Source organism: Rana temporaria, chromosome 10 (genome assembly GCF_905171775.1).
Source record: "Rana temporaria chromosome 10, aRanTem1.1, whole genome shotgun sequence".
NCBI lineage: Eukaryota > Metazoa > Chordata > Amphibia > Anura > Ranidae > Rana > Rana temporaria.
The window spans coordinates 148,743,816-148,765,939 of record NC_053498.1 but is presented as its reverse complement, the minus strand read 5'-3'; the positions used below and the strand labels follow the sequence as shown (position 1 = coordinate 148,765,939).

The following is a 22,124-nucleotide window of genomic DNA, read 5'->3' as shown; positions in this document are numbered from 1 at the left end:
TTTGGATACAATTTCAAGTTCCTTCACCGATTTCACTTGTCCGTTGAATGACTTTGATTTCCTTACAGACCTGCAGCCCTCAATCCAGATCACAGATTATCCAGCCAATTGCAGGTAAGTCCTCTCAGGTTCACAATTTGTCACAGTAATTTTCTGTGTTCCTTCGGTCACATACAGTATATTAAAACCCAACTCCAGACAAAATATTTTTTATCTTTCTTTGTTTTGGATAATGAAAAAAATGGTTAAAGTGTCTGTCAAGATTTAACTGCTGTCTTTGTTCACTTTAGGGGGATTTTCTCTCACTTCCTGTTCTGTCTGACACCTCTCACCTGACCAGGAAGTAAGGAGAGACATGCCAATAAAAAACCTGCAGTGGTTCTAACCCTTCACCACACAAATTGTCTTCATTGCTCCGTGTGTCCCGTATAGTTAAGAGACCAAACAGGCAGCAAATTGCCCATTGTTAGGGATTATTGTCAGGGATTACAAATTATTTAACTTCTATGGAGATCACTACACAATTATTTTACCCTACAGGGAATGTGAATATTGTATGAGCAATCCAGAAGAATGGACTTTAATGTATTTTTCTGTCTCTCCAGTGGCTGCGTCTGTATACTGTGGAAGTATTACCTGTGCTGATGATGAGTATTGTGACAATGATGCTGTCTGCCAGTGTAATTCAACTCTCTATCCATTCATACGAGGTATGATATGCTATAAATCAATGTTCAGAATGGCTCTTGTTTGTCATATTGCATTTTCCCATAAACCATATGAAGTATGTAACACCAGAGGCGGCTCTTTAATTAGGCAAATTAGGCGGTCGCCTAAGGCCTCGAAATCACAGGGGTCTCGCGCCCGCCTAACTTACCCAATGCATTACCCCAGTTTTGAGGAACAGGGGACCTTAACGCTGCTGTGCTCAGGCAGCGTTAAGAGCCCTGTCTCAGGAGCAGGGCTGCCAGTGTCCCTAACAACCAGTGAATATCAGTGACACCACCCCTTGTGATGTCAATGACCCAGCATGTCCTCAGTCAATGATGTCACAAGGGGGCGGGTTCACCAGGTGACATCACCGGGTGGCCCCCACCCCTTAGTTATTAAAGAGCAGGAACTGGGGGCCGCCTTGTTAAAGGGGGCTTCCAGATTCTGATAAGCCCCCCTGCCCGAAGACCCCCACAACCACCAGACAGGGTTGTGGGGAAGAGGCTCTCGTCCTTGAATTATTTTTCCCATCATGGTCGTGAGTGGGGCCCCCATGTCATGTTTTGCCTAAGGCCTCACAAAGCCTAGAGCCGCCTCTGTGTAACACACATCAATGTAAGGGGGCACTACACTGACCACCGAATTAAACGGGCAATACACTGACCATCAATGTAAGGGGGCACTACACTAACCACTGATATAAAAGGGCACAACTCTGATCACTAATGTAAGGAGTCACTGTATTGAACATCAATGTAAGGGGGCATTGCACAGGAAACCAATGCAAAAGGGCAGTACACTGACCATCAATGAAAGTGGCATTGGGCGGTCCGTGCATTAAGGGCGCATGTTTACCGCCCCTCTATCCTCGCCACCCCATATATGCATAAGGGACAGATTCATGCATTGCATGAATTTATCCATGGCTGCCACTGCCATCCCATATTCAGGCATCTGACCCCTTTTCGGATGCCGGTGCCTGATTAGAGCCATAGGCCCTAACAGGCCTCAAAAAAAGTGGACTCGGAGCACAAAGCATTGTGCCATGAGCCCACCCGGGTGTGTTAGAAAAGCAAATTAATATTTGCTTTTTTAACACTGAATCATCTCTCCACCAATCAGCTCAGATCCTGAAGACACAGCAACTCTCTCCCTCAACTCCGTCTCTTAAAGCACCTCTGGCACCTTGGGTGCAGGTCCATCCCCTCTCCCCAAAGTGGGGGAACAGGATAGGAACATGCCCTCTTAACTCCTTTCTAATGGCTCTGAGTCCTCAAATGTGGGGCACAGACCCTCACAACAGATCGGTCCTTGTCTTTCTCCCCCTGGACTGCCCCAGCTCTTTGCTGATTTGCCTGAGAAAGCAGTGAAACTCTCCTCTCCCGGGTGCAGGGATTCATGGGAATTACTGTGCACATCCTGCCCATCTTCATTAACTACCATTGTCCAGCGCCCCTTTAAGAACTTTGATTCCAATCATCCATAGCGGCTGCACAGTGAGTCTTCTCTGATTCTGCCATTGTATTTCCCTCTTCTGCCATTTGAGGAGATGTTACACAGATCCCAAAGTGGCGGGGGGCGGGAGGGGTGAGCAGGAGATGGATCTGCACACTCTCAGACACTCAGCCTATAGCCATCCAATCGACTGAGAAGACTGGTGACTACACAGTGGGAGAGGGGCGAATGAGAGGAACACAGAGCTGGATCAGATGCCCACTGTGACGGAATCCCCTCCGATTAGGTACTTCCTTCCGCCAAACAGTGCCTCCTGCCCTCCAAACCATTCTGAGCAGACCAAGAGCTAATACCAGTCTTTTTTACCCCATGCATCGTACAAAGGCAAGATGTTGGCATATAACCAAAGGAATGACTGTGTATTGAAACTCATACACATACTTTATACCCTACAGGAGGACATTCCCCTCTTGAGGATATGAGCATGACGCTGCAAACTTCAAACACCAATCCAATTAACAGCTTACAATGATTTTAATTACAGTGGAACCTTGTTTTATAAGCATAATCTGTTCCAGGAGAATGTTCGTAATCCAAAATACTTGCATATCAAAGCAAGTTTCCCCATTGAAGTCAATGGAAACGAAAATAATCCGTTCCGAATTGACTTCAATGGCATGCAATATCGAATGCGGCCAGAGGTGGGTGGTGCCGGAGAGCCTCGTAAACGGGCAGAAAGGCCCGAGCACACCTTGGCTGACCTTGTCAAACCTCGGAAATTGAGTCTTTTTGAGTTTTTGTTTCTGAACGGCACAGACCGGCTGCGCTCGGTTCTGGTGCCCCCCACCTCAGGCCAAGCGCAGCACTGCACACCGCTCTGGCCTGAATCCTGCTCGTTTTGAGAGACAACACTCGCAAACCGAGTTAGAATTTTCTCAAATACAGCGCTTGTATTGCGAAACGCTCGTTAACCGTGTTACTCGCAATCCAAGGTTCCACTCTATACAGTAAATTAATTAAACAGTAAGTTAATCAAAAAACGTATAACATCCCACAATAGTTTGGTAACTAGTTAAAGTGGTCACAAGATTAATCTCATCTCCAAGAGATGATCAGACAGAAAGAAATGATAGAACAGAAGGAAAGAGCTACCTAACAATAAACACATAACAAACCCCGCCCCGGACTAGCCGACACCAGTCTATGAGACACTCCGACAATATTCCAGCAGTCTGAAAAGGTGGAATTCATTTATCTTCAGAGATTTCTTAAAGGATATTGTTGATAAATATTTCTGTCCCAAGTGAAGGAGACTCTCCAGCCCAGTCTGCAGGAGGACCACCATATTCCCTCTGACCATTAACCTGTACAGGATTAATATTACACCTTTCCATCCACTCCAGAAAGGGAGCTTTATTGTCCTTATTCAGAGTGGTAATCCAAGTCTCGCTCTCAGCGTCCATGAAGGGGTTGTCCATCATTAGAGAATGATCTTCTCTCTCCATGGGCCATAATAAGTGGGTAGATGGCTTGCCTGCTAGTCCTCTCCAAAAGCTCCTGTCCTGGTTGAGTCTATCATGCCCACAGCTCACCCGATGTTTGATTTAGACTGGCGGGTCTGATTTCTAAGCCGCGTACACACGATCGGAATTTCCGTCAACAACTGTTCGATGTGAGCTTTTGGTCAGATATTCCAACCGTGTGTAGGCTCCATCGGACATTTGCTGTCGGAATTTCCGACAACAAATGTTTAAGAGCTGGTTCTCAATTTTTCCGACAACAAAAGTTATTGTCGGAAATTCCGATCGTGTGTATGTGTAACGGTCAGGGGTTAACACCGTTTACGATATTCCATTCCACCAACCCACGACAGCTTATCCGACACTCCGACAATCCAGCATACAGGACCCATTCCATTCCCCAGAATAACGAGACACAAGCTCTGTTCTCTGGTTCCAAACAAATGACTACTTTAATGGTAAACTTAGCTTTCTCATATACAGTTACAAAGCATGCTGCAGTAATAAATGGGACAATGACACTCTCCACCCACAACATCACACAATGGGTGCTTAACGAGTCCCCCTCAATCCACATCTTAGACAGACTTTCTGACTCCGCGATAAGCTATTCCCACCTGCTACATAATCCACATCCCTTTAGTGAACATGAGTCAGACGTCTGACCTTTAGAGTGTGTTAAGTCACAACACATATTATCATCAATAGAACTTTCACACAATACAGTGTCATTAGCATCACACAATGAGAGGTCCTTCAGAAGCCAGACTTAATTAGCACAATAGACAATATAATGCAATCACAGCAAGCTTTTATCATTACAGCCAGGTAGACTTAATTAGCACCTCAACAGTCTATGTTCCACATTGAAGGAGACACTCTATTGACCTGTTGTGTTCAGAAGGAACAACTTGTAATATTTCAAAATATCCTGCAATACATGAATTATCATTACTGTCCCATCTCATGTAATCCATGATATCAGTTCTCAGTCATCCTATGCCCCTATTGGACATAGGATGACCCTAGACCCAAGAGTCATTAGTGAAGCTGGCACAGGTGTACCCCGCATCCTTCAAAAGTCTCTGGGTATCACGGGCCATTCCGTTACCGTATGCAATTCCGACGCACAAAAATCCTACGCATGCTCGGAATCATCGAACTTCAGTTTTCTCGACTCGATCGGAATTTTCGTCAACATTTGTGTGACCATGTGTATGCAAGACAAGTTTGAGTCAACATCCGTCTGAAAAAAAACCCCACGGTTTTGTTGTCGGAAGGTCCGATCGTGTGCACACGGCAATAGTCGGCAGCACTCGGCTATAACAGAAAACCCCTATAGTGTATAATGTACATCAAGCACGTCACCGTCACCTTCTCATCTCAGAAATACTGAATGAATTTTCTCTTTTCAGGAAGCCTTCCCTCTCCAAATTTTACTTGTACTGGAGCATATTTTAATATACAAGTGTCAAAATGTTGGTTGGAAGCAAACGGTTACAATACATCTGATATCAGGCTGAACAGCACCGAGTATTTTGCAGTAAGGGAGGTTGTGAGTGGAACATCGGAGATGAGCATTTATCGTCCATTGATAGCCTCTGACTGTAACACTGAAGCTGTGGTAAGTTTCCCAGAAAAGGTAATTTTCAGCATTGAGTTTTTATTGGTTGTGAAGGTTGTATATGTAGGACAGGGTTTGACAAATTTGCTTGGAATCTAGGAGCCAGCTAAAAAAGTTAGGAGCCAAAAAACGCACCCCGTCCCGCCAAGCTCACGCGCAGAAGCGGACGGTGAGCGTAAAAGGTATTCAAACCACACATGTGAGGTATCGCCGCGATTGGTAGAGCGAGAGCAATAATTCTAGCCCTAGACCTCCTCTGTAACTCAAAACATGCAACCTGTAGAATTTTTTAAACGTCGCCTATAGAGATTTTAAAGGGTAAAAGTTTGTCGCCATTCCACGAGCGGACGCAATTTTGAAGCGTGACATGTTGGGTACCAATTTACTTGGCGTAACATTATCTTTCACAATTAAAAAAAAAATTGGGCTAACTTTAGTTAAAAAAAAGTGTATTTTCCCCCCCAAAAAGTGCACTTGTAAGACTTCAGCGCAAATACGGTGTGACAGAAAGTATTGCAATGACCGCCATTTTATTCTCTAGGGTGTAAGAATAAAAAATATATATAATGTTTGGGGGTTCTAATTAGAGGGAAGGAGTGAAAAACACATTAGAACTGCTGTTTTGCTACTTGTAATGTAACTACTTGTAATGCCAACGGCCACCACAAGATGGCGCCAGATCACAGAAGGAAGCTTAGGCCTGCAGAAGGCAGCAAAGCTGCGCCCTCAATTACCGGCCGGCCCGCGCCGGTAATTGAGGCCGTGGCTTTGCGGCCTTCTGCAGGCCTAAACTTCCTTCTGTGAAGTCCGCAAAACCACAGCCTCAATTACCGATGGGCCCGCTGCGATCGTGGTCCCGCGCCGGCCGGTAATTGAGGTCGTGGCTTTGCGGCCTTCTGCAGGCCGCCACAAGATGGCGCCAGATCACAGAAGGAAGCTTAGGCCTGCAGAAGGCAGCAAAGCTGCGCCCTCAATTACCGGCCGGCCCGCGCCGGTAATTGAGGCCGTGGCTTTGCGGCCTTCTGCAGGCCTAAACTTTCTTCTGTGAAGTCCGCAAAGCCGCGGCCTCAATTACCAGCGGACCCGCCGCGATTGCGGTCCCGCGCCGGCCGGTAATTGAGGTTGTGGCTTTGCGGCCTTCTGCAGGCCGCCACAAGATGGCGCCAGATCACAGAAGGAAGCTTAGGCCTGCAGAAGGCAGCAAAGCTGCGCCCTCAATTACCAGCGGACCCGCCGCGATCGCGGTCCCGCGCCGGCCGGTAATTGAGGTCGTGGCTTTGCGGCCTTCTGCAGGCCTAAGCTTCCTTCTGTGAAGTCCGCAAATCCACAGCCTCAATTACCGGCGGGCCCGCCGCGATCGCGGCCCCGCGCCGGCCGGTAATTGAGGCCGTGGCTTTGCGGCCTTCTGCAGGCCTAAGCTTCCCTGGGCACCAGGTCACAATTTCTTGTCGCAATTGCAACCTGGCGATTGGATTTTGTCGAGCCCTGATGTAGGTTACAGAGATAAGGGATCAATGGGCTCCACGTCTGATTAACCACTTCAGGCCCAGGCCAATTCTGACACTTCGTATCTACATGTAACAATCATCATTTTTTTGCTAGATAGAACCCCCAAACACTATATATGTTTTTTTTAGCAGAGACCCTAGAGCAGTTATCCTCAAACTATGGCCCTCCAGCTGTTGCGGAACTACACATCCCATGAGGCATTGTAAAACTCTGACATTCAAAGACATGACTAGGCCTCCGTGTGTACGAGGCCTGAAAGGGACATTTTTTTTGTTTTGTCATTTTTTCCATTGAGAATTTTTTTGTTTTTTTTGTTGCATTTAATTCTAAAGATCTGAGGTCTTTTTGACCCCCCAGATCTCATATTTAAGAGGACCTGTCATTATTTTTTCTATTACAAGGGATGTTTACATTCCTTATAATAGGAAGAAAAGTGACCCAATTAAAAAAAAAAAAAGTTTTCAAATTAATAAAAAAAAGTAATATAAATAAAAAAATTTTTAAAGCGCAACGTCCCGACGAGCTCATGCGCAGAAGCGAACGCATAAGTGAGCAGCGCCTGCATATGAAAACGGCGTTCAAACCACACATATGAGGTATCGCCGCGATCGGCAGAGCGAGAGCAATAATTCTAGCCCTCTGTAATTCAAAACATGCAACCTGTAGAATTTTTTAAACACCCCCTATGGAGATTTTTAAGGGTAAAAGTTTGACGCCATTCCACGATCGGATGCAATTTTGAAGTGTGACATGTTGGGTATCAATTTACTCAGCGTAACATTATCTTTCACAATATTTTAAAAAATTGGGCTAACTTTACTGTTTTTAATTAAAAAAAGTGATTTGTTTCCAAAAAAGTGCGCTTGTAAGACCGCTACGCAAATACGGTGTGACAAAAAGTATTGCAATGACCGCCATTTGATTCTCTAGGGTGTTAGAATTTTTTTTTATGTTTGGGGGTTCTAAGTAATTTTCTAGCAAAAAAATCATGACGTATTTTCCCAGTTAGCCGGTTGGCAAGTGGATTTTAAGCATAAATATGTGCAATATAAATATGCAGCAAAAGTTGCGTTTTTATTTTATTTTTTGATGGGCTATTCTTATTTATCTGGTTGTTTTTGGCTGGAGTTCCTTTTTAACAAATCTGGAGACTTCCCCTTTGACCTGTCAGGGAACACACTGACATTGGGGTAGATCCACGTACAACGGCGCATTATTGCGCCGGGCGTAGCATATCTAAGATACACTACGGCGCCATAACTTATCTTTTTTTTTTTCGAATCCTCAACGAATTTGCGCCGTAAGTTACGACGACGTAGTGTATCTTTGGCGGCGTAAGGGCGCGGAATTCAAAACGATGTGATGGGGGCGTGTTTTATGTAAATACGTTGTGACCCGACGTAAACAACGTTTTTTTTTTAACTGCGCATGCGCCGTCCGTGGGGGTATCCCAGTGCGCATGCTCGAAATAAAACCGGAACAAGCCGATGCTTACGACGGTGACGTCATTCTACGCAAATCCCTGTTCGCGAACGACTTACGCAAACGACGTAAAAAATTCAAAATGCGAGGCGGGAACGACGGCCATACTTAACATTGAGTACGCCACCATATAGCAGGGGTAACTATACGCCGGAAAAGGCCGAACGCAAACGACGTAAAAAAATGCGCCGGGGGGGAGTAAGTTCGTGGATCGCCGTAACTAGCTAATTTGCATACTCAACGCGGATTTCGACGGAAACGCCACCTAGCGGCCACCGAAAAATTGCAGCTTAGATCCGACGGCGTACTAAGACGTACGCCTGACGGATTGACCGGAGATGCCGTGGTATCTTGTTTTGTGGATGCAAAACAAAGATACGACACGGGAAATTTAAAATTACGCCGGCGTATCGATAGATAAGCTGGCGTAATTTCTTTGTGGATCTACCCCATTAATAGTAACTATTTGGTAATGTGCAGATTCCTCTATGGAGGTTTTCTTTCCCTTTCTAATGACTTCTGTGCTTCTCTCTCTACAGGTGAATGCGACTCATGTCACCTACAGTAACCAGCTGTATATTTTTGCCAAGACGGATCCGATTACAACACGAAATGACGTCGCCATGAATATTTCCTGCTCTTACTCTCTGAATATGAATGTCATTCTTAATGTGACTCTGCACCCAATAATCGGGTAATTATTATTTCATAATGTTGGGCTTTTAGAAATCCATGCTGGTTATCTCCTATGATGGGGTCTCCAAACTTTCTAAACAAAGGGGGCAGTTTATTGTCCTTCAGCTTTCAAAGGGCCGGACTGTGGCCAGCGGGAGTGGGAATTTTCCTGGCTTCAGTGGGAGTAAACATTGCCCCATTTGCCATTATTGGTGTCAGTGGGAGGAATAGTGTCCCATCATTGGTGTCAGTGGGACGAATAGTGTCCCATCATTGGTATCAGTGGGAGGAATAGTGTCCCATCATTGGTGTCGGTGGGAGGAATAGTGTCCCATCATTGGTGTCAGTGGGAGGAATAGTGCCCCATCATTGGTGTCAGTGGGAGGAATAGTGTTCCATCATTGGTATCAGTGGGAGGAATAGTGTCCCATCATTGGTGTCAGTGGGAGGAATCGTGTCCCATCATTGGTATCAGTGGGAGGAATAGTGTCCCATCATTGGTGTCAGTGGGAGGAATAGTGTCCCATCATTGGTGTCAGTGGGAGGAATCGTGTCCCATCATTGGTATCAGTGGGAGGAATAGTGTCCCATCATTGGTGTCAGTGGGAGGGATAGTGTCCCATCATTGGTGTCAGTGGGAGGAATCGTGTCCCATCATTGGTGTCAGTGGGAGGAATAGTGTCCCATCATTGGTATCACTGGGAGGAATAGTGCCCCATCATTGGTATCAGTGGGAGGAATAGTCCCCCATCATTGGTATCATTGGGAGGAATAGTGTCCCATCATTGGTGTCAGTGGGAGGAATAGTGTCCCATCATTGGTGTCAGTGGTAGGAATAGTGTCCCATCATTGGTATCATTGGGAGGAATAGTGTCCCATCATTGGTGTCACTGGGAGTAATAGTGCCCCATCATTGGTATCAGTGGGAGGAATAGTGTCCCATCATTGGTGTCAGTGGGAGGAATAGTGTCCCATCATTGGTATCAGTGGGACGAATAGTGTCCCATCATTGGTATCAGTGGGAGGAATAGTGTCCCATCATTGGTGTCGGTGGGAGGAATAGTGTCCCATCATTGGTGTCAGTGGGAGGAATAGTGCCCCATCATTGGTGTCAGTGGGAGGAATAGTGTTCCATCATTGGTATCAGTGGGAGGAATAGTGTCCCATCATTGGTGTCAGTGGGAGGAATCGTGTCCCATCATTGGTATCAGTGGGAGGAATAGTGTCCCATCATTGGTGTCAGTGGGAGGAATAGTGTCCCATCATTGGTGTCAGTGGGAGGAATCGTGTCCCATCATTGGTATCAGTGGGAGGAATAGTGTCCCATCATTGGTGTCAGTGGGAGGGATAGTGTCCCATCATTGGTGTCAGTGGGAGGAATCGTGTCCCATCATTGGTGTCAGTGGGAGGAATAGTGTCCCATCATTGGTATCACTGGGAGGAATAGTGCCCCATCATTGGTATCAGTGGGAGGAATAGTCCCCCATCATTGGTATCATTGGGAGGAATAGTGTCCCATCATTGGTGTCAGTGGGAGGAATAGTGTCCCATCATTGGTGTCAGTGGTAGGAATAGTGTCCCATCATTGGTATCATTGGGAGGAATAGTGTCCCATCATTGGTGTCACTGGGAGTAATAGTGCCCCATCATTGGTATCAGTGGGAGGAATAGTGTCCCATCATTGGTGTCAGTGGGAGGAATCGTGTCCCATCATTGGTATCAGTGGGAGGAATAGTGTCCCATCATTGGTGTCAGTGGGAGGAATAGTGTCCCATCATTGGTGTCAGTGGGAGGAATCGTGTCCCATCATTGGTATCAGTGGGAGGAATAGTGTCCCATCATTGGTGTCAGTGGGAGGGATAGTGTCCCATCATTGGTGTCAGTGGGAGGAATCGTGTCCCATCATTGGTGTCAGTGGGAGGAATAGTGTCCCATCATTGGTATCACTGGGAGGAATAGTGCCCCATCATTGGTATCAGTGGGAGGAATAGTCCCCCATCATTGGTATCATTGGGAGGAATAGTGTCCCATCATTGGTGTCAGTGGGAGGAATAGTGTCCCATCATTGGTGTCAGTGGGAGAAATAGTGCCCCATCATTGGTGTCAGTGGGAGGAATATTGTCCCATCATTGGTGTCAGTGGAAGGAATAGTGCCCCATCATTGGTGTCAGTGGGAGGAATAGTGTCCCATCATTGGTGTCAGTGGGAGGAATAGTGCCCCATCATTGGTGTCAGTGGGAGAAATAGTGACCCATCATTGGTGTCAGTGGGAGGAATAGTGTCCCATCATTGGTATCACTGGGAGGAATAGTGTCCCATCATTGGTATCAGTGGGCGGCGGAATGGTGCTCCCATCATTGGTGTCAGTTGTCAGAATAGTTTCTTGTATTAGTGGGAGGAATAGTGCCCCATCATTGGTATCAGTGGGAGGAATAGTGTCCCATCATTGGTGTCAGTGGGAGGAATAGTGTCCCATCATTGGTATCTGTGGGAGGAATAGTGCTCCCATCATTGGTGTCAGTGGGAGGAATAGTGTCCCATCATTGGTGTCAGTGGGAGGAATAGTGTCCCATCATTGGTGTCAGTGGGAGGAATAGTGTCCCATCATTGGTGTCAGTGGGAGGAATAGTGTCCCATCATTTGTATCAGTGGAAGGAATAGTGTCCCATCATTGGTGTCAGTGGGAGGAATAGTGTCCCATCATTTGTATCAGTGGGAGGAATAGTGTCCTATCATTGGTGTCAGTGGGAGGAATAGTGTCCCATCATTGGTGTCAGTGGGAGGAATAGTGACCCATCATTGGTATCAGTGGGAGGAATGGTGCCCTATCATTGGTATCAGTGGAGAGAATAGTGTCCCATCATTGGTGTCAGTGGGAGGAATAGTGTCCCATCATTTCTATCAGTGGGAGGAATAGTGCTCCATCATTGGTATCTGTGGGAGGAATAGTGTCCCATTATGGTGTCAGTGGGAGGAATAGTGCTCCCATCATTTCTATCAGTGGGAGGAATAGTGTCCCATTATGGTGTCAGTGGGAGGAATAGTGCTCCCATCATTTCTATCAGTGGGAGGAATGGTGCTCCCATCATTGGTGTCAGCTGGTAGAATAGTTTCTTGTATCAGAGGGAGGAATAGTGCCCCAAGAGCCGAACCACATCTGGGCCCCGGACCACTGCTCTATATAGATATTTAGTTATTACTAGAGGGATCACCAGCAGGACCACAGCTCCCTGCGTCCATTCAGACACAGAGCCCTGACCCGGCTCCGCCCCCTCTCTCCCCTGATTGGCAAGCTGTATTTGATTGACAGCAGCAGTAGCCAATGGCCCCTCTGCAGTGTTTTAGCCAATCAGGAAGGAGAATCTCGGAAGGCTGGTACATTTGTGGACATCACTGGACAGAGAGGAACCTCAGGTAAGTATTGGGGGTTGCTGAGGGGGGCGCTGCACACAGAAGGCTTTTTATCTTAATGTATAGAATGCCCCTTCTGCCTTTCCATCCCCTTTAAGGACGTGGCAGTCAGCTTTTCCGGCCCCGCTTCTTAAGAACCTATTGACTGTGCGCAAAGAAAATTTGGGTGTTTAGCAAACACCCAAATAGGGGATGTTCAGGCCAGACTTAAGCCCCTTTCACACTTGGGTGGGAGGTGCGTCGTCGGTAAAGCGTCGCTATTTTTACCGGTGCTTTACTGCCAATTTCGCGCTGCCATTCGGCCGCTAGCGGGGCAGTTTTACTCCCACTAGCGGCCGAGAAAGAGTTAAAAACCACCGCTCCGCCTTACACGTTTCGTCATTGGACGTCGTCTGAGGCGGTGACTTAAATTACTTTTATTTGCCTGCTTCTTATACATATTTGAACCCTTTGTGATGCATTTGAAACCCTAATTTTGTATATCAGCTTCACCTCCCCCACCAGTATACAGCTGGAGAAGATATCTGATAGGTTTTCTCTCATTCCTTTATCCTCAGTGCAAATATCTCAGTTCTGCATCCATTGCAGGGATGTATAATAACATAGATGTATGGCCACATACCTACAAGGGTTTCTAGGTAGGTAACCTTCTGTTGTGTGGTTTATTTTCCAGGACCACAGAAATAAACATCCTTACAAAAGATGGAAGTTATTCGGTCTACATGGTGACCTATAAAGAGAACCAATTTATGACCCAGCTCTCAGACTCCGATACCCTGACTGTAGGAGATACCATCTACATCTCAGTGATTATACCAGATCTGGATACTAACGCTTTACATGTGAAAGTGGTGAATATTTTTGCCTCTCCTACCAATTCAAGCGACCAAAAGTACTATCTTCTTCAGAACGGGTAAGTACACAGTACACTGGGTAGCAATTCTGCGTGTTCTTTGTACACTTTGGTCCGGATTCAGAAAGAACTTACGCCGACGTATCTACTGATACGCCGCGTAAGTCCACGGATCCGCCGTCGTATCAATGCGCCTTATTCAGCAAACAGGATACGCCTGAATTTTGGCTTCATACGACCGACGTAAGTCTTAGTACGCCGTCGTATCTTGGGCACATATTTACGCTGGCTGCAAGGGGAGCTTCCATTGATTTACGCGTCGAATATGTAAATGACCTAGATACGCCGATTCCCAAACGTACTTGCGCCCGTCGCTGTAATCTACGCCGTTTACGTAAGGCGTACATCCGGCGTAGCGTTAAGCCTCATAAAGCAGGGGTAAGTCATGTTAAGGTATGGACGTCAGAAACGTCGGGACAGCCGTCATATTTTACGTAGTTTACGTAAGTCGTACGTGAATGGGGCTGGGCGTAAGTTACAATTACGTCGTAGGCATTGAGCCGGCGTATCTTAGGGACTAAATTCAACGTGATTCTGAGCATGCGCGCGCATGCGCCGTTCGTTCGGCCATTCATTTGCATGTGGTCACGCTTCATTTTAATACATCACGCCCACTTCCTTGCTACTTTGAATTAGGCGGGCTTACGCCGGCCAATTTACGCTACGCCGCCGCAACTTACGGAGCAAGTGCTTTGTGAATACTGGTCTTGCCTCTCTATGTTACGTCGGCGTAGCGCATATCAGATGCGCTACGCCCGCACAAAGATAGGCCACTCTACCTGAATTCGGCTATTTGACTCTAAAAATAATTCACTAAATGCCCAGAACAATATATCACTTTACCCACCTATGTACCACTGTACACTTATCAATGATAGACTGGCGGACTTTTATTTACTCAGTGCCATTTATAAGTGACACTGGGTAAATTGGCCATCAGGAGTCCGATCATTAGAGATACTGCGAGGGACTGGGTACCATGTGATCCCTATGACTGGTCATCACATCGATCACAAGGAGAAAATCATATAGGTGTAATTAGTCCTGAAGTTTGAAGAAATATGGGTCACTGCACATCTAATTGTTTCTTGTGTATGGTACTTATTGACTTGAGTATAAACCAAGGGTAAGAACGCATCAGCTACTGTAAGCGCAAAAGAGGGTCAACAATGCCTATTTGCTGCCTCACTGTGCCCATTGCAAGCTCACTGTGCCAACCTCACTGTGCCTATTGCAACCTCACTGTGCCAACCTCACTGTGCCCATTGCAACCTCACTGTGCCCAACCTCACTGTGCCCATTACAACCTCACTGTGCCCATCCTCACTGTGCCCATTGTCACTGTGCCCATGGTCAGTGTACCTGAAATTGACAGGCTGCGGGCATCCATTCATTGTTTAAAACTTGCGGTCTCCTCCTGTTCCCTTCCGTGATAGGCGTTTCTCAGCAGACACAGTTCCGCCTATCACGGAAGGGACCAGGAGGAGAACGCAGGTTTTAAACGATGGACGTCCGCAGCCTCTCAATAATTTCAGGTACACTGACTCGAGTATAAGCCGAGGGGGGCTGAAAAACTCGGTTTATACTCGAGTATATACGGTATATAAAATATAATGAATGCATGCCATGTTTTCAGCTATAATATATATATATCAGTGGCGGTCCTTCTATACAGGGCACCACCCCCCTATCCATGCATCAGGCCTTCTAATCTACATGTGACGCATGGATTCCAATGGGTTTTTTTTTTAATCACATGATTAAAAAAAGGGTGATCTTGGGGCGCAAGGCACTGCGCCCTAAAGCCCACCCAGTTGTGTGACAATAGCGAATTAATATTTGTTATTGTCTTCCTGATTCTCCTCCTGGTCAATCAGGAAGTGGCCGTGGGTCCTGAGACCCGATTGGCCAGGGAGTCTCAGGATCCACTTCCTGTTCGTCCGGGAGGAGAAGAAACAGTCCCGGAGCAAGGTCTCTATGGACGGTGTACTCGCAGCCACATCCAGCACTCTGGCTTGGACACTGGAGGAAGGAGGAGATCACAGTGTCATCCCGAGTGGACTCATCACCTGCCTCCTAAAGTAAGGAAGGAGCCCCTCCGTCTTCCTGTCCATCCGTCTCCCCCCGGGGGGGGGGGGGGTATGTTGATGTTGGTGATCGCCTAGGGTGACCAAATGTCCTGGATTGCCCGCATTTTGCAGGTCTGTCCCGGGCACATTCATTCCAGGACAATACAGTGTCCCGGAATGAAACTGACATATATTGTTCAGCTCTAATAGTATGTACCAGTATTGTGTTCTCATCTTTAGATTACAGTAACTGAAAACTGATGAAAGATTTTGTATCCAGGTGCCCAGCTAGTGATGTGACTGGTGACCAGCTAACAGTGGGAAGCAATGGAGTTGGCGCTGAATCTCGGTTTGCTATGAAAGTCTTCCAGATTACCAGTTTTACCAACATCTATCTCTATGCCGATCTTGTACTCTGCACTACTGATTGTAACTCGGTAAGACTCACCACCACACACATAGAGGAAATTCTGTGATTTCTGTGCCTGAAAAAAGAGTCAGGGATTCTTGAGCCATACAGTAAAACCTTGGTTTGAGAGTAACTTGGTTTGAGAGCGTTTTGCAAGACAAGCAAAATGTTTTAATAAATTTTGCCTTGATATAAGAGTAGCGTCAGGTCACAACTGAGTATAAAAGAGAAGAGAGGCGCCTCTAAGTGTAGCAATATGGTTACATTTAATGAAGATACAACATTTAGCAACTTATTGCTACACTTATGCCCTGTACACACGATCGGATATCTGATGCAATCTAATCGAATGAATTTTTTCGTCGGATATCCGATGAAGCTGACTTTCATCAGTCTTGCCTACACACCATCGGTCAAAATTCCAACCGTGTCCAATGCGGTGACGTAAAACACTACGACGTGCTGAGAAAAATGAAGTTCAATGCTTCTGAGCATGCGTCGACTTGATTCTGAGAATGCGTGGATTTTTCTCCGATGGAGTTCCACACAGACGATCAGTTTTTTATCCATAGGAAAATTTTAAAACATGTATTATTTTTTTTCACCGATGGAAAACAAACCGATGGGGCCCACACACGCTCGGTTTGTCTGATGAAAACATTCCATCGGTCCATTTTCATCAGACAAACCGATCGTATGTACAGGGCTTTAGAGACGCCACTCTTCTCTTTTATACCCTGTAAATAAAAATGCTTTGATATACAAGTGCTTTGGATTACAAGCATGTTTCTAGAACAAATTATGCTCTCAATCCAAGGTTTTACTGTATTGTTAATTAGTCAGCTGCCCAATTGGCCCACTGGTTCATGAAGCCCTCAAAGCCCCTGGCATTTTCCTTGTACTGGATGAGCTTCCCTTAGCCTGAGGGTGGAAGGTTTAGGGTGAGGAAAAGCATTTATTTAAAACTTTAGTGAAGTATGTATAACAATCTCGAAGACCTCAGATCTCAGCCACTTGGTGAGTGAGTGAGTAACTTGCATAGCGCTACAAATGCAAGCTAAATCGCCTCAAGACGCTTTTTGCATCCAGTGTCGTCCTGATCCATCTGAAGAGGTGGGTCTTTAGTTTTTTACTAAAAGTCCGATGGTTTTCTTCCATGTGGATGGTCGTGGGTAGAGCGTTCCAGAGCCGAGGTCCTTGGCCTGCAAATCTTTGTTCTCCCTTAGATTTGTAGCTTGATTTGGGGATTTGGAGGAGGTTTTGGTTGGTTGACCGGAGGACGCGATTGGTGACCTAGGGTTTTATTTTCTCACATAAGTATTGAGGAGCGTTCCCTTGTGAGCATTTGTGAGTGAGGCAGAGGGTCTTGAAAGTGACCCGATCCTTTACGGCTAGCCAAAAAAAAACCTGGGAATCAATCACCCCGTCACTGAAGACCCTCCTCTTCAGTGACGGGGTGATTGATTTCCAGGGTTTTTTCCCCGTTACCAGTCGGGCTGCCAGGTTCTGGACAACTTGTAGATGCGAAATCTGGTATTTGGGTAGTCTTAGGTAGAGGGCGTTTGCGTAGTCGAGTCGGGAATTGATAATTGGTGGCAGTGCTTTCCATAATGTACATTTACAGCAGTCCCTACCCTCAGGGAACTCCCTAACTCACATACATGCACACAAACTAGGGCTAATTTAGACAGGAGGCAATTATTTTACCATCGTGTCATTGAAGGAAACAAACACAAGCAGATCATACAAACTCAATGAAGATAATGTCCTAGTTGGGATTCGAATTGAGGGCCCCAGTGCTACAAGGCAAGAGTGCTAACCATCAACTTGCTGTGCTGTCCCAATGTCCACATTTGGCTTTCTGATATTTGTACGGCCTTACTAGGATACTTGAAAGTTTTTATGGACTAAAAAATAAATAAACATGCACACCACCGAGCTTAACGATGCCAGCTTCACTCCTGATCTTCTACTGTTTTCAAAAAACCAAGAAAACAGAACATTGTTGTGTATAATGAGCATGAAATCTGAATTAATGGCCAACTCCACACAAAACCGAAGAGTAAAATTATATGCTGGCTTCTGATATTGAGATACCACCACCAGCATTCACAGTTCTGCCCATCTGCTGCAGCCATAACATAGAATAGGGATGAGCTTGGGTTTGGCCCAAACCTAATCTCATGCCTAACAAAAGACAATTGATAGTGTCATGCTACCCCCATACAATGTAGAATAATTACCGTATTTTCCGGCGTATAAGACGTCTTTTTGCATCTAAAATAATGCCCCAAAAGTCGGGGGTCGTCTTATACGCCAGGTACCTGTCTGTCAGACGGCGACCATCCATTATTCAAAAGCCGCGCCTCCTCCTCAGACTGTTCCGTGATAGGCGGAACACTAATTTTCCCAGCAGAGCCTCTGTTCAGTGTTCCGCCTATCACGGATGCCTTCTCATCCTCAGCCTCGGACGAGAGGACATCCGTGATAGACGGAACACTGAACAGAGGCTCTGCTGGGAAAATTAGTGTTCCGCCTATCACGGAACAGCCTGAGGAGGAGGCACGGCTTTTGAATAATAGACGCCCGCAGCCTGAGAAACTCTGCAAACAGGAGAAGGTAGGAAGATCGTCGAGGCAGGCATAAGGCGTAAGGCAGGCAAAATGGCATAGTGAGGCAGGCATTATGGCACAGTGAGGCAGGCATATTGGCACAGTGAGGCAGGCATACTGGCACAGTGAGGCAGGCATAATGGCACAGTGAGGCATGTATAATGGCACAGTGAGGCATGTATAATGGCACAGTAAGGGGTCATCTTATACAGTGAGTATATCCCAAAACCAGCATTTTATCTGGAAAATTAGGGGGTCGTCTTATACGCCCAGTCGTCTTATACGCCGGCAAATACTATAGGTGATTGGGGAATAAGAGTTAGAGAGACTGAAACCAATGGGGAGGGGAAATGTAAACTATTCCAGGGAAGTCTCACCATTGGAGTTAAGCAGGTGGGAGAATGGATGGACAGCCGCACTCCAAAAAGTCTTGTTGAAAAAAGACGTGCTCTTTATTGTAAAAAGGAAAAAATGCACAGCATACAACAGCATACAGTGGGATAGACAGCTGACACGTTTTGCATTAACAACTAATGCTTAGTGAGCTATGACTAAGCATTAGTTGTTAATGCGAAACGCGTCAGGTGTCTATCCCACTGTATGCTGTTGTGTGCTGTGCATTTTTTCCTTTTTACAATAAAGAGCACGTCTTTTTTCAACAAGACTTTTTGGAGTGCGGCTGTCCATCCATTCTCCCACCTGCTTAATTCTATGCATTGCCAGCACCCGTGTGATTCCTGAGTGGACATTGATTATCTGACTGTGCTCACCTGGAGCGGCGGTCTCCCTACCTTTTCTCACCATTGGAGTGATGGAAGAACCTTGTGTGCCCGCATTCTCCACTGTTTCCATTGTGGTGATAACGCAGATAGAGGAACATGAAGGGGATGTTGTGACTTTAGCATAGCTGGGGGGTTTCTTGGATACAATTTGCAGTTCCTTCATTAATTTCACTTGTCTGGAAATTCTGTTAACTAACTTTTATTTCCTTACAGACCTGCAGCTCTCAGTCCATAACAATTATTACCCAGCCAATTGCAGGAAACACTGGAACCTTTATGAATGCAGGTAAGTCTTCTCATGCTCACAAGATTTAACTGCTGTCTTTGTTCCCTTTGGGGGACTTTTCCTCACTTCCTGTTCTGTCTGACACCTCTCACCTGACCAGGAAGTAGGAAGAAAGAGCCCAGAGGGGACAAAGTAATACAATTTGCAGAGGTTCTAACCCTTCACTGGGTTAGAACCTTTTTTGCTCCATGTGTCCAGTGTCACACTTACCCCTAAAGCAAGTGGTCAGACACTACTCTGTATTCTTTACCTATAGCAGCCCCCTTTCCCAGGCAAGCAGGCCTACCAGTATTCGGTTGCCAGCAGGACTTATGCACATTGCTATAGTGCCTGGCCACCATGCCGGGCAGGTGCAAACTGAGCAAAGCAAACAGGTACTTGTGGTTGGCAGACAGGCAGAGTGGTTCAATGACAGTCCAGGTACAAGGCAGGCAGAGTTCATAAACACACAGGGTCAAATCCGTGGTCAAAAGGCAGGCAGAGTTCATAAAGTAGTTGGTATCCAATCCAAGGTCATCAACAAGGGAATCCAAACAGCAGAGCAGGGCAGAAAAACTGAGGACACGTATTACAAACCCAATATTTCAAGCATGAGACCGCAGGCTAGGCTGGCTTAAATCAGGTTTGGTCTCCACTCAGAGACTGGCCACATAAATCACCTTGCAGGTGGACAAAACTGGGATGCATCATAGCCAAACCCAGAACGCTGGAATGAGACCAGCAGCTGTCAGAGGACGTTTACACGCTCCTGATATCCCATATATTTAACAGACCAAAAAGGGAGAAAATTGTTAATTGTTAGGGTTTTGTCAGGTCTGGGCTCCTTCTATTTACGAGCAGCTTTTTTCTTTCAGTGCACAGAAGCTGCTCAGCTGTCGGTTAATTACCAGCCACTCATTGTTTCCACAGTGACTTACCTGGTCACCATTACCTGCCTCATTAGTCCAGCCTACAGCCAGCCGCTTCTGTCTATTTAAAAAGATTTTCTCATTTTCTTCTTGCCCTTGCATGGTCTATGATCTGCTTGTGTTGCCCTGGCATGGTCTATGATCTGCTTGTGTTCCTGTATAAGACTTGGCCTGGCTGACTTCTGTTCCTATACCTGTTCCTGTTTTTTGCTCCCTACTACTCTGACTTCTGGCTCCTGACCCCAGCTTGTCTGATTACCCACTCTGGCATCCAAACCATGGCTTCTGTTTTTGACCAGGTCCCTGAACTGTGTTATTTTTTGCAATTTCATTAATTTTAACTACATTTTCTGTCTTCATCTGGTTTATGGTTCCTGACAGGTTTATTGTCAGGGATTACAAAAATGTTGACTTGGTGAACACCACATAATTATTTCAGCCTACAGTGAATGTAAATATCATACAATATATCCAGAAGAATGAGTATCAGTCCGGTGGAGATCTCCAAGTAACAGATATGTTTTTCTTTATTTCCAGCTGATTACTATTACAATGGAAATTCTGCCAGCGGTAAGTCAACTCTTACATGGAGAATTTTAATGGTTTAAAGTGTCGTAGCTAACCATGTTCAACCCCTTTACAACAACAATACCTTTTATATGTGGGGGCAGGGTGGGTGGACCTTAACGTTCAGCCCCCACATATAGGCACTGCCATCTTGTTGTGGAGGGCCCTTTGCCTGTGCCCCCAGGAACTGTGACCATGCTGTAACCCACAACTCGCGGTCAATTACCAATGATCAGGAGGTAGGATGGGCTTCTGGTGACATCCTATTCATGCAGCCAATCACAGTGCTGCATGATCTGGAGACCTTCCTACAGGCCTTGGGCATCAGGACCCATTTAAAGTATTTTATTGTTCTTTGTGTCCCGTATATATTTAACAGTCCAAAAAAAGGCAGCAAATTGTACATAGTTAGCAGAGGCGTAGCTTGAAGCTTGTGGCCCCCGATGCAAAAGTTGACCTTGGCTCCTCACTACCACCTGCCACTTCCACTGTGTGCAGGGCAGCCATCACACATTTTGGGGCCCCTTACACAGCTTTAGGCAGGGCCCCCTGGAGCAGAGAACCTGGGCCCTCCACTCTCCTGCCGCGAGGTGATAAGCGCAGGGGGGGGGGATGGGGTTGGTGCTGACGAACAAAACAAAGTCATGTCAAGTCTTCTCTTCATGTCATGTCAAACTCCTACCGTGAGTTGCTTAATTCAGACAAAAAAAAGGTACCATGGGTAGTGCCTGTACCCCCCTGAAGTCGGCCCTGACTGTGTGCCACGATATTCTCACCACATGCCAGTACTACTTGCATATATGCTCTGTGGCTGTATTATGGCTGTTTCACTGTCTCTCTGCTCTCGCTACTGCTGTCAGCTGCATGTGTGCACAAGGCGGGTGCTGCCGGGTGAAAGGGGTGGGCCTGTATGCAAAAGAGTAAACTCGGAGGGTCCGGTTGGGGTCAGTGGACCCTCTGGCCTCCAGAGTCACTTCCAGAGTGCAGCTTGCCTGCCCCAACCTTGTGATTGGCTGAGCAGGGAGGGGAGGGGCTGTACTGAGCTGGGTGGGGGGACTGAGCGGAGATTGTGCCGCTGGGGGAAAGAGCTTGCCCTGCCCAGAGGTGGCTCTTTAGGCAAATTAGGTGGTCCCCAATGCATTACCTCAGTTTTGAGGGCCAGGGGACCTTAACGCTGCTGTGCTCAGGCAG

General features: G+C 46.4%; 2 protein-coding genes across 2 annotated transcripts in view; both read left to right on the top strand.

Moving 5' to 3' along the window:
- Positions 1 to 12: 12 nt before the first annotated feature.
- LOC120916132 (uromodulin-like) lies at positions 13 to 8,999 on the top strand. Its single transcript, XM_040326951.1, has 4 exons — positions 13 to 114; positions 606 to 710; positions 5,102 to 5,310; positions 8,841 to 8,999. The coding sequence occupies exons 1-4, from the start codon at positions 48 to 50 to the stop codon at positions 8,997 to 8,999; spliced, it is 540 nt and encodes a 179-aa protein (XP_040182885.1). The 5' UTR covers positions 13 to 47.
- Positions 9,000 to 13,109: 4,110 nt separating this feature from the next.
- Positions 13,110 to 22,124, top strand: part of LOC120915895 — a 97,069-nt gene continuing 88,054 nt past the window's right edge. The window contains exons 1-4 of the mRNA XM_040326709.1: positions 13,110 to 13,300; positions 15,650 to 15,806; positions 19,386 to 19,458; positions 20,904 to 20,936. Of these exons, the coding sequence (XP_040182643.1) occupies positions 13,110 to 13,300; positions 15,650 to 15,806; positions 19,386 to 19,458; positions 20,904 to 20,936 (454 nt within the window). The remainder of the gene's footprint in view (positions 13,301 to 15,649; positions 15,807 to 19,385; positions 19,459 to 20,903; positions 20,937 to 22,124) is intronic.

Excerpts from the sequence above, each read along its gene's own strand:
- LOC120916132 (XM_040326951.1), top strand. The coding sequence starts at position 48 with ATGACTTTGATTTCCTTACAGACCTGCAGCCCTCAATCCAGATCACAG. Across the intron at positions 115-605 it reads GATTATCCAGCCAATTGCAG|TGGCTGCGTCTGTATACTGT; the intron begins GTAAGTCCTCTC and ends CTGTCTCTCCAG. Across the intron at positions 711-5,101 it reads TCTCTATCCATTCATACGAG|GAAGCCTTCCCTCTCCAAAT; the intron begins GTATGATATGCT and ends TTCTCTTTTCAG.